The sequence below is a fragment of the Mus caroli genome, unplaced genomic scaffold (genome assembly GCF_978045245.1).
Source record: "Mus caroli unplaced genomic scaffold, Mus_caroli_1 scaffold_12, whole genome shotgun sequence".
Taxonomy (NCBI): domain Eukaryota; kingdom Metazoa; phylum Chordata; class Mammalia; order Rodentia; family Muridae; genus Mus; species Mus caroli.
This window is the reverse complement of record NW_028227267.1, coordinates 52,196,014-52,206,847: the sequence shown is the minus strand read 5'-3', so window position 1 is coordinate 52,206,847 and position 10,834 is coordinate 52,196,014. Positions and strand designations below refer to the sequence as shown.

At 44.7% G+C, this 10,834-nt stretch overlaps 1 protein-coding gene and 1 non-coding gene across 3 annotated transcripts; one reads left to right on the top strand and one right to left on the bottom strand.

Annotated features, from left to right (window-relative positions):
• Positions 1 to 124: 124 nt before the first annotated feature.
• On the bottom strand, positions 125 to 204 carry LOC115029280 (small nucleolar RNA SNORD55/SNORD39). The gene has a single exon (XR_003834856.1). It is a non-coding gene; the product is annotated as a small nucleolar RNA SNORD55/SNORD39 (small nucleolar RNA).
• Positions 205 to 5,106: 4,902 nt separating this feature from the next.
• On the top strand, positions 5,107 to 7,963 carry LOC110309412 (granzyme G). Of its 2 annotated transcripts, none has more exons than XM_021182048.1 (5): positions 5,107 to 5,161; positions 6,195 to 6,344; positions 6,806 to 6,954; positions 7,169 to 7,429; positions 7,820 to 7,963. In XM_021182048.1, the coding sequence occupies exons 1-5, from the start codon at positions 5,107 to 5,109 to the stop codon at positions 7,961 to 7,963; spliced, it is 759 nt and encodes a 252-aa protein (XP_021037707.1). The 2 variants fall into 2 exon arrangements, with proteins under 2 accessions (XP_021037707.1, XP_021037708.1); XM_021182049.2 differs by having other exon boundaries at positions 6,195 to 6,345; positions 6,819 to 6,954.
• Positions 7,964 to 10,834: the final 2,871 nt, after the last annotated feature.

Sequence of the window (10,834 nt, the reverse complement as noted above, 5' to 3'; positions counted from 1 at the left end):
GCTCTGGCTGCATGGAGTTTGCTATGTAAACCAGCCTGGCCTTCAACTCACAGAAATCTGCCCCTCTCTGCTTCCTTGTTGCTAGGATCAGAAGTGTGTGCCATGACATCAACCATACCCATATTGAGTTCTCAAGTCTCCAAGATTGGCTTTCTCACAACACAAACATCAGGAGTCTACAGCACTACTGAGGTGCCCTACACTGTTTCACTAGTTCAAAATTAGTCCTCCAGACATGAATCTTCTGGACTAAGGAAATTCCTACATCTCTGAGCCACCTTCTTCCTCCTCACCCTCCCCCCAACAATGGCTGACTGAGGTGAAGGGAGATTTGATTCTGGGAATTCAGAAGGCCATGAGCTGTGCAACCCAGTCACTTTCCAGTTTGTAGGAAGGAACTCCCCCTCTCTAGCAGGACATGTGACTCTCGACACCTGCAGTCTCAAATACAGAGACATCAGCTGACGGACCCAGACTTACCTGGATTTCATTTCCCAGCCCACCACAGAACTCAGTCGACTTCTGTCCCACTTTGTGGCCTTCCAGTTTTTTCCATCTGACCTCTAGCTAACAGTAGATTCTACTCTATCCCTATCTCAGCCAGGCCTGATTTATACCAGACTTTCACTCCTCTACCTATAAATTCCAATTTTTGAAGTCTTCTCTACCTCATATTCCAGCAAGACTTGGGCTGCGAGTCACCTGGGCTCACCCCTTCCACCTAAGCAAGGTTAATGAATTCCATAGACAGAGAAACTCAGCGGAGACCTCCAGTTTGTCAAGTACCATGGCTTATCCTAGAATCTCAGCCTCCCCCTGCTGACCACATAGGGATATGTCAGTTTGTGAAATCTAGAGATCCAAGGGATGCTAGGCTAGAAGTATCTCTTGACATCAACAATCAACAATTTTAGGTCTCTGGTTTTGTATCAGGTACAGAGTAGACTCCTTTTTCAGCTTTATCCTCTTGTTTCTTTAGACAGGTCAACATGACACAGATGGAGCTATATCTGGAATGCCCAGGAAAAAAAATCATGTTTTTAAAAAAATGATTAAATTCTCTCTATTCTAACAGTTCTAAGTCCCTGGTATTCTTGGGTTCAGAATGCAGTGTGTAGAATTGGAAGGAAGTTGGAAAACTTCCAACTCTCTGGATTTCAGTGTACTTCAGGTAGAGCCCCTACTGTAATTCGTGGGCAGAAGAAAGGCAAGTAGAGAGGATTTGGCTTTCTTGAAATTCAAATCGTAGACTCAGCCAGTCTAGCTGAAGTATAAGACAGCCCATGCTGACCCGTGACCCTATTAAAGTCCCTCACACAGCAGAATTGTAGTTTTTCTTCTCTCATACATTCCATCCTGGGGGAGATCTTTAAGAATGAAATCCAACAGTTTTTAGCAAGAGGATTAGGGTAAAAGTCAAAACCCATGGGCGCCATGTCTGTCATGCTAGGACTTGTCATAGCCATGCTCAGACCTGCTAGAGCCATTTTTGAAGTTGATGCGAATCTTTTCCTAGGATGCCATTTTTATCTAACTGACAGGTTCCTTTGCCTTACAGAAATTTGTCACTTTTATGAAGTCCCAATTAAAAAATGTTGGTCTTAGGGACTACACTATCATTGTTCTGTTCAGAAAGTCGTCTCCTGTGCCAATGCGTTCAAGGCTTTTCCCCACCTTATTTTCTATCAGGTTTATTGTATGTGGATTTATGTTAAGGTCTTTGGTACACTTGCCCTCATGTTTTATGAAGGATGATAGGTATGAATCAATTTGAATTCTTCTACATGCAAATATCCAGTTAGACCAAGACCATTTGTTGAAGCTGTCTTCTTTTCCCATTATGTATTGCGAATTTTTTTAAAAAAATGAAAAATCAGTTGTCCATAGGTCATAGGTTTGCATTTAAAACCCAAACCTTCCATTGAATTCTGTTGATCAACATGTCTGGTTTTTATGACAACACCATACATTATTTATTACTGAAGCTCAGTAGCAGAGCTTAAATTCGGGGATGAATATTGAACACTTTAAAAATTATAGTTACTAGAATTTATTTCATTCATTCTTTCCTTTTTGTTTAAACTTCTGTTTATTTTATTTAATTTTCCATCTGTTGATTGGCAGTTTTACTTCCCTGGTGTTTAATTTCTGAAATTCTTTATTTATTTTGGAGAATAGTCTGTGATGGCTAATCGTGGTTGTTAACTTGACTCCATTTGGAAGTAACCAAACCCAAGCATCTGGGCACACCTTGAGGGATTTCCTTGATTAGATTACATGATATGGAAAATGGACCCTAAATCAGGGCCACTCTGTTGGGGGAAATATTAAAAAAGAAACACCAAGTTCCGGTGCTATTCCCATCTACTCTCTGCCCTGTGGTCTCGCTGCCTCTTGGCTAGCCTCAATTTGCAACCTTCCCTTCTTCCGTTCACCTGCCTCAGAGACACCCTTACCTTCTCAGCCATCGTCCCCCTGCCCCTCATGAATTTGCTCCAAATAAACAGGCCAATATTAGATAAAGTTGCATTGTCTAGTTTCCTGCAGCCCTTAAAAGAAGGGCCCTTTTTGCACTAGCCAGAATTCTACCCTGAAAAATTGTTAGGGGTTCTTCCCAATAGATAGGTCTTCCCTGCTTGTACTACTCTAGGGAGTATGCTTGAAGGCAGAGGACAAGGGAGGGGTGGTATTTAACAAATCAAAGTCTGTGGTATAGTGCTTTATCAAGTCTGTCTGGTGCATTCCTGAACTATATTGATTGTTGAGAGCCTGGAGAACTATAAAAAATGGACTCAGCTCCATTAATCTTGATCATTCTCTCTCTCTCCCTCCCTCCCTCCCCTGCCCGAGTCATGTTTTAATTACTTTCTCAACTTTATTCCCCTCAACCCCTGAGACACTGCCATATATACCACAAAACATAAACATCCAAACATCCTCCAATGACCTAGCCCCATCCCTCCATTCACTCCTAGGTAAGAATTCAGACAAATGTCCACAGAGGTTACAGCATAAATACAGTTCTGTTACATCTCATATATGACCACTTCATGTCCTAAAGAAGACACTTTCTCTTAGAGGTTTTAATTTTAGTATATCTTAAAAGATCTTGTGATAACTTGCCTCCACTTTTGTGTCTCTGATGTTGCTGTTCACAGCTTTTCTTGACAGGTCTAGTACAATCTTGGGAACAGTAGCCCTTAGTCATGCCTGTCTTAGGTAGCTGCACTGTGAATTTTTATTAGTGTACTATGATTTGTTCCTGATACTTTCAATTTGAAAAGTTTTCTGAGAAATGGAGCCATAATGTAGCGTCATCTTATTAAAATACATTTGATGCCTTTAAAAATAAAAGTCATGCTGAATTTACAACCAGAGTCATACTTTTATGATAAAAGAATACTAGAGCAAATTTTATTACTTTCATGTGTATAATTTGCTCATTAGATATCACAAGCATGAATTCTCCTTCACAATTTTAAATTTATTTTTATGTGGTCACCCATATGATTAAGATTATTCTGTTCTGTAAGGCTTTGGTTGTTTATCTGTATGGGCAGATACCATGTCATTTATACACAGTCCCTTTCAGGGGGAAATATCAACATTCATTAGAGTTTATGTAAGTAATGTGTAGCCCAAAAGAGTTATCCCTTCACGGTAGCCCAGAAAAGCTAAAAGGTTACATAAGAATGGACTACATGACTAATTTTGATCCAAATATTATCACAACTTTAGTTCACAACTAAGAAATAAAAGCCTCCCTTGATCTGAAATGTGAAGTGAGAAATTTCAAAAGTATCTGAGATCCATGAAGCAGTGATAGGAAAGCAGGACTGGGGTAGCTCTGAGGTTTTCTGAATGCACACACACACACACACACACACACACACACACACACACACACACACACTCCTGTGCTCAGGTCGAGGTCAGCCTGTCTTATCTCCCAGAGTGATCTCACACAGCTCTCACCATCTAGCACTCTAAGCACAGGCTCTCATCTCTCTCCAATCAAGATGAACATTTTCATGGGCTGCATCCATTTTCTCTCACTCCTGGGTGTAGTCCATTAAATACTCATTCAAGACCTAATCATGGTCCTTGTTTTTCCATAGAGAATGCTAGGCAACATTGTAGGAAATACCACTGGAGTCATCAGCAGGGAAGTCAATGCTGATCTGATCTTAATGACCTCTAAGAAAAAATGTCTTTCTTAGGACATGAAGGGGTCATAGGGGTCATATGTGAGACGTAACAGAACTGTATTGTGCTGTAACCTCTGTATACATTTGTTTGATTTCTTACCTGGAACTGAATGGAAAAATGGGGCTAGGTCATTAAATCCAGACCTCAAGCTATTGACCCAGAGATAAATGACAATACCCAGTTGACAGATAAAGTATACCTGTCGTTTGTGATCCATTATTATACTTAACTATGTGTGACAGTTCACATGACTACTTGGAGGCAGGGCAAACTCTTCCTTTTGAGATTTCTCTGTGACTTCCTAGGAGATCCAGGAGAGTCAGAGTGAGTTCAGATTAATTCATCAGAATATTCAGATCGCTCCACAGGATGACGTCATCCCAGAGATTAATGCCCTGATGCACTGCAACACTGCCCGGCAGATACGGCACAGTCTCACCTCTCACTCAGTTCTGTGGAACTTTAGGAGTGTACTCTAGTGTGCTATAACTGCTGTTAGGATAATTTGGTTGTGAGTATTATTTTTTGAAAATGGAAGGAGGAAAAACAAAACCCAAAGAAACCAAAACAGATATAAAAAGTGTCTCAGCCTTAGAAAAGAACACACTTGTGTGCAGCCACTATGGACTTCCTGGGGTCTCAGACCTCCTCAACCACAGCCTCCAAACCTGTACATTTTTTACCTTTATCCCAACTTAGCTCATAGGATGTCAGTGTGGTGATAGTGTCATTTTTTACCAAAACCAGAATATTTCCTTAAGTAATGTGACGTCAATCAGAAGCAGAGGTGCATAGGTTTAAAATGCCTGTGAGGTCCCTGAGCCCACACCTCCTTCCTCCCCTTCCAAGGACTTTGTCTCCTTTGCTCTCCTTCAACTGAGCAGCCTTCCTGGGAAGATGTCACCAGTCCTGATTCTCCTGACTCTACTTCTGCCTCTTGGAGCTGGAGCAGGTGAGTGAACACCCTTGTGCCAGTGATACCGCCCCATGACACATCTGGTGACTTTCTGCCCAGCGGTAGTCAGGAATTGTCCTGCACTGGACCCAGGATGTTTCTGAACCTCAGGTACCAAACCCAGACTTGGAAACCTGACACTGGCTAGATTCTCAACAAGGTCTGAGGAAGGGAGATGTTCTCAGAAATTTAGTAGCCACTAGCTTCTCCCAGATTTTTTTTTCATCACCTGGAGACTGGATCATCCTTAGAAGAGATGTGGCACAGAATGCAAAGATCAAAAATGTGCACCTTGACTTTAGCCAAGGGGCAAGCCAGTCTTAATGACCAGTCTGCAATGGGGTTAGGCCCCCAGCTCAATAATCTTAGCATTGTTAATTAAGTCTACCCTCAGCTCTACAGAAGAAAGAGACCCAGGCTGACAAGAACCTGCACTGCACACTCCACCAGATTTGCAGGCTAGTTTTAGTTCACCTCTCCACTTCTGCAGGTCCCCAGCTACTCCCAGCTAGGACAGCACACTGTTCCAATATGGCCCTGGCTTTGAATCCCACCAGAACTGACGCACCAGCCCCCGAGTTAATTACAAGCCACTCTTCCATTCAGCAAAAAGCATTTACTGAGAACCCAAGGTGTGTTAGGCACAATAATGTTAAAAAATCCACCTCTATATGGCCTGTGTGGGTAAAATGTGAGAAAATGACACCAGTCGTTGTACAGGGGTGAGATGCTCACTGACAACCAAACAGCAGCATGGATATTCACAGGATTCCCTCAGCCTCTACATGATGAAGACAGAGCTTGTCCCTCCATGCATTTGTAAAGAAGGAGGTGTAAGTCAAGTGCTCCCCACACCTTCCTAGAGCAGGGTTCTAAGGCTTAAATGTCAGCAAAGTTTATTCCATGGGCAAGGAATCCTGTCTGCAATAGGCTTTGAGGAATGCAGATCCGACGCCCAGTCACTCCCTTCCTAGATCTCCCCTGCTCACCCTATCTACTGCTTCTAGACATATTCTAGCCCTTTTTTCAGAGGAGATCATCGGCGGCCATGAGGTGAAGCCACATTCACGCCCCTACATGGTGTTCATTAAGTCTGTGGATATTGAAGGGAAGAAGAAATACTGCGGAGGCTTCCTGGTTCAAGATGATTTTGTGCTGACGGCTGCTCACTGCAGAAACAGGTGAGGAGAAGCAGCTATCTCGCATATACTCAGACATCCCCCACCCCCGACATACAAAGGATCTTCTGTCCTCTATTGTGAATGATATAGAGCCCCATGTGAGCTCTCCTGAAGGCTGGACTGTGACAATGGTACTTGGATGTGAGGTAAATGTAGGTCCAAGGGTGAGAGGTCGGAGCCCGCAGCGCACTTGAGTTGGTCAACTGCACCGGGAAAACTAAAGCAGTTGCCGAGGTTGAAAGTTCACATTAAAACACAATGCAAGCTATGGAATATTGCCGAGATTCAAGAAGGAACCCCCAGATGTCTCATGTCCTAGAAAAGAAGAAAGCAGTAGGTCTGACCCTGAGGCCCTCCAATGTCCTCAAGTCCCCTCAGCTAGAGCCCCACCCTGCCTACCCTGCCTTTCACTGCTCTTGTACTGCATCTTCTCTGACTCCACATCTCTGCTCTCCACTCTGCTCTTTCCACAGGTCAATGACAGTCACACTGGGGGCCCACAACATCAAGGCTAAGGAGGAGACACAGCAGATCATCCCTGTGGCAAAAGCCATTCCCCACCCGGCTTTTAATAGAGAGCATGGCACCAATGACATTATGCTATTAAAAGTGAGACATGCCACCATCTCTTTTACACACTTCTGCCCACCCCTCTTCCCTATCACCTACCCCTACCCACTTGTCTGTGCTCTTCTTGGTGCAGGGAGAGCCTCCCCCTCCTTTTCTGATACTGGTTCTTCCCTCTCTTCCATCCTGACTTTCAAAGAGTCTCAGGCTAGCAGGCTCCTAGCTGAGCTGGTCTCTCCTCCCTCTTCCCTATCAGCTGGAGAGGAAGGCCAAGAGAACTAAAGCTGTGAGGCCCCTCAAGTTGCCCAGACCCAATGCCCGGGTGAAGCCAGGGGATGTGTGCAGTGTGGCTGGCTGGGGGAAAACATCCATCAATGCCACTAAAGCATCTGCCCGCCTACGAGAGACTCAACTGATCATCCAGGAGGATGAGAAATGCAAAAAACTCTGGTACAACTATTCCAAGACCACGCAGATCTGTGCTGGAAACCCAAAAAAAGTACAGGCTCCTTACGAGGTGGGGATCAACCATTTAAGAACCAAAATGCAGGGTGAGAGGGATCTGGAAGAGGACAAGGTGTGAGAATGGCAAAACCCCCAAGCTTCAGATCAAAGAAGGGAAAGTGCAAAACTCAAATTTTCTATCCCTTGTGTCTGTGTAGCAAAAGTTGAAAATGGGAAAACCTTTGTCATCCCAAACAGGATAAATTATCTCAGGATCCCTGAGGACTTTAGGGAAAGCCTAGGACTGGGGTAGAAGGAAAAGTTGGGCCTCCCTGGAGCCCTGGGACTAAGGGAAGCTGGAAAACCTGTCCTGGCCCTGATCTAAAGTTAGCCTTGCCAGGAGGAGGTGGGGAGAGCAGAGCCAGAGGGAGCCAGGCTAAGTTCTTCCTTTCTCTGCCCACAGGGTGACTCGGGGGGACCCCTCGTGTGTGACAACCTAGCTTATGGAGTTGCATCCTATGGGCTAAATGGGACAATCTCTCCAGGAGTCTTCACTAAGGTTGTGCACTTCCTGCCGTGGATAAGCACAAACATGAAGCTGCTCTAACAGGTGTTAAACCACCCGTGCCCGACCAGCCTGTCCGACCTCAGGCAAGAACCATGTGGAGTGGGCAGCAAAGAATGAAAATTCACAATAAATAACCTCCAGAGTGCATAGAGCTGAAGTTCTTTGCTGTTTGAGTCACTTCATGGTTTGGGTACCTCGCTGGTCCAGCCAGACCTCCCCTGTCACTTCTGGGCTTGGCTGCCTCCTCCTTTCCCAGCGTCTGCTCTTGCTGGAACTTCAGGCCACACAATTCCCACGTGTTTATCACCCATACAAGGTGGAAGGGAGGGTGTTGTTTCTTTGTTTCCATTTATAAGATTGCATCTCACTGTATAGCTCTGAATGAATGGAGTTTGCTATGTAAACCATCCTGGCCATCACAAATAGAGATCTGCCCCTCTCTGCTTCCTTGGTGCTAGGATTAGAAGTGTGTGCCATGACATCAACCATACCCATATTGAGTTCTCAAGTCTCCAAGGTTGGCTTTCTTACAACACAAACATCAGGAGTCTCAGCACTACTGAGGTGCCCTACACTAAGTCACTCGTTCATACTTAGTCCTCTGGAAATGAATCTTCTGGGCCTAGGAAAATCCTATATCTCTGAGTCACCTTCATCCAGACCCAACAATGGCAGAACATCCAACAAGGCACTGGGGTGAGAGGAGATTTGATTCTGGGAATTCAAAAGGCAATGGGCTGTACAACCCAGTCAGTTTCCTGTTTCTGGTCCCCCTCTCTAGTGGGGTAGGGGACTCTCCTCTCCTGAACTGTCTATAGTATTGAATATGGAGCCATCTCTCTGATGGACCCAGACTCACCACAGACCTCAGTCAATTTCTGTTCCCCTTTGTGGCTGTCTTAGTCAGGGTTTCTATTCCTGCACAAACATCATGACCAAGAAGCAAGTTGGGGAGGAAATGGTTTATTTGGCTTACACTTCCATGCTGCTGTTCATCACCAAAGAAGTTAGGACTGGAACTCAAGCAGGTCAAGAAGCAGGAGCTGATGCAGAGGCCATGGAGGGATGTTCTTTACTGGCTTGCTTCCCCTGGCTTGCTCAGCCTGCTGTCTTATAGAACCAAGACTACCAGCCCAGAGATGGTCCCACCCACAAGGGGCCTTTCCCCCTTGATCACTAATTGAGAAAATGCCTTACAGTTGGATCTCATGGAGGCATTTCCTCAACTGAAGTTTCTTTCTCTGTGATAATTCCAGCTGTGTCAAGTTGACACAAAACTATCCAGTACAGTGGCCTTCCAGTTTTTTCCATCTGACCTCCAGCTAACAGTAGTTTCTACTCCATCCCTACACCAGCCAAGCCTGATTTATATCAGATTTTCACTCCTTTACCTATAAATTTCCAAAATTGTAGAGTCTCCTCTACCTCATATTCCAGCCAGACTTGGGCTGCCAGTCACCTGGGGTTACCCCTTCCATCAAAGCCAGGCTAATGATCCCTGGACAATTCCACGGACAGAGAATCTCAGCCAAGACCTCCAGTTTCTCAACTACCCTGGCTTGTCCTGGAACCTTGACCGCCCCCTACTGACCACATAGGGATATGGCAGTTTGTGAACTCTAGAGTTCTAAGGAATGCTAGGCTAGAAATATATTTTGACATCATCAACCAACACTTCTAGGTCTCTGGTTTTGTATCAAATACACACTGGAATCCATCTCCACCTTCATCCTCTTGTTTCTCTAGGCATTTTAATGTGGCATCCATGGATCTATATCTGTAATTCACAAAAAACACTCATATTTTTAAAAAATGATCAAATTCTTTCTATTCTGACAGTTCCATGGACATGGTGTTCTTGGGTTCAGATGGGAGGAAGTTGAAAACTCTCTACCCCTGTGGTTTTCTATGTATTTCACATAGACCCTCTACCATAACACATAAGTTGGAGAAAGTCAAGTAGAGAGGCTCTTATCTTTCTAGACATTGAAATCATAGATTCAACCACTCCAACTGAAGAATAAGACAGCTCATGGTGACCCATGTGACCGTATTCAAATCCCTCACACAGCAGCCTAGTGAAATACGTTTTTTCTTCTCTCATACATTCCATCCTGACCATAGTTTTCCTTCCCTCCAATTCTTCCAGCACCTTCAACCTCTCCTCTCCCTCAGATCCACTCCTCCCCCACTTCCCTTCAGAGAGGCATGAGCTTCCAAGGGATGTCACCTGAACACAGCTCAACAAGGTACACAACCCTTCATATCAAGATTGGACATGGCAATCCAGTAGGAGGACAGTGGTACAAGAGAAGATTAAAGGTTCAGAGACATGTCCAATCCTACTGTTAGGAGTTCCACAAGAACACAAGGCTTCACAACCATAGCACATATGCAGAGGACCTAGCTGAGATCCACAGAGGCTCTATGAGCCCTGCCAGTTGATTCTGTGGACTGTGTTTTCTAGTGTACTTGACCCATTTGGCTTGTAAAATCATTCCAGATCCTTTTCAGTGAGGCTTCCCCCTAGCTCTGCCTAGTGTTCGGCCATGAGTCTCTACAACTGGACCCATCAGTTGCTAGATGAAGCCTCTCTGATATGATGGGGTAGGCATCCATCTATGAGTATGGCAGACTATCAGCAGGAATCATTTCATTGACTACTCCTTATGGCCAGTTGTGTTTGTTTCCATCCTTGGTCTCTGGGCTATCCAGCCTCTGCTTCTTGAACATGCAAGCAATGTCTGGTATTGGGTCACCTCTGGTGGTACGAGCCTCAGGTTGATCAGTCATTGATTGGCCACACCACAATTGCTGTGCCACCTTTACCCCAGCACATCTTGTAGACAGGACAAAATGTAGGTCAAATATTTCTGGCCAGGTTGGTGTCCCAGTACCACCACTGGAAGT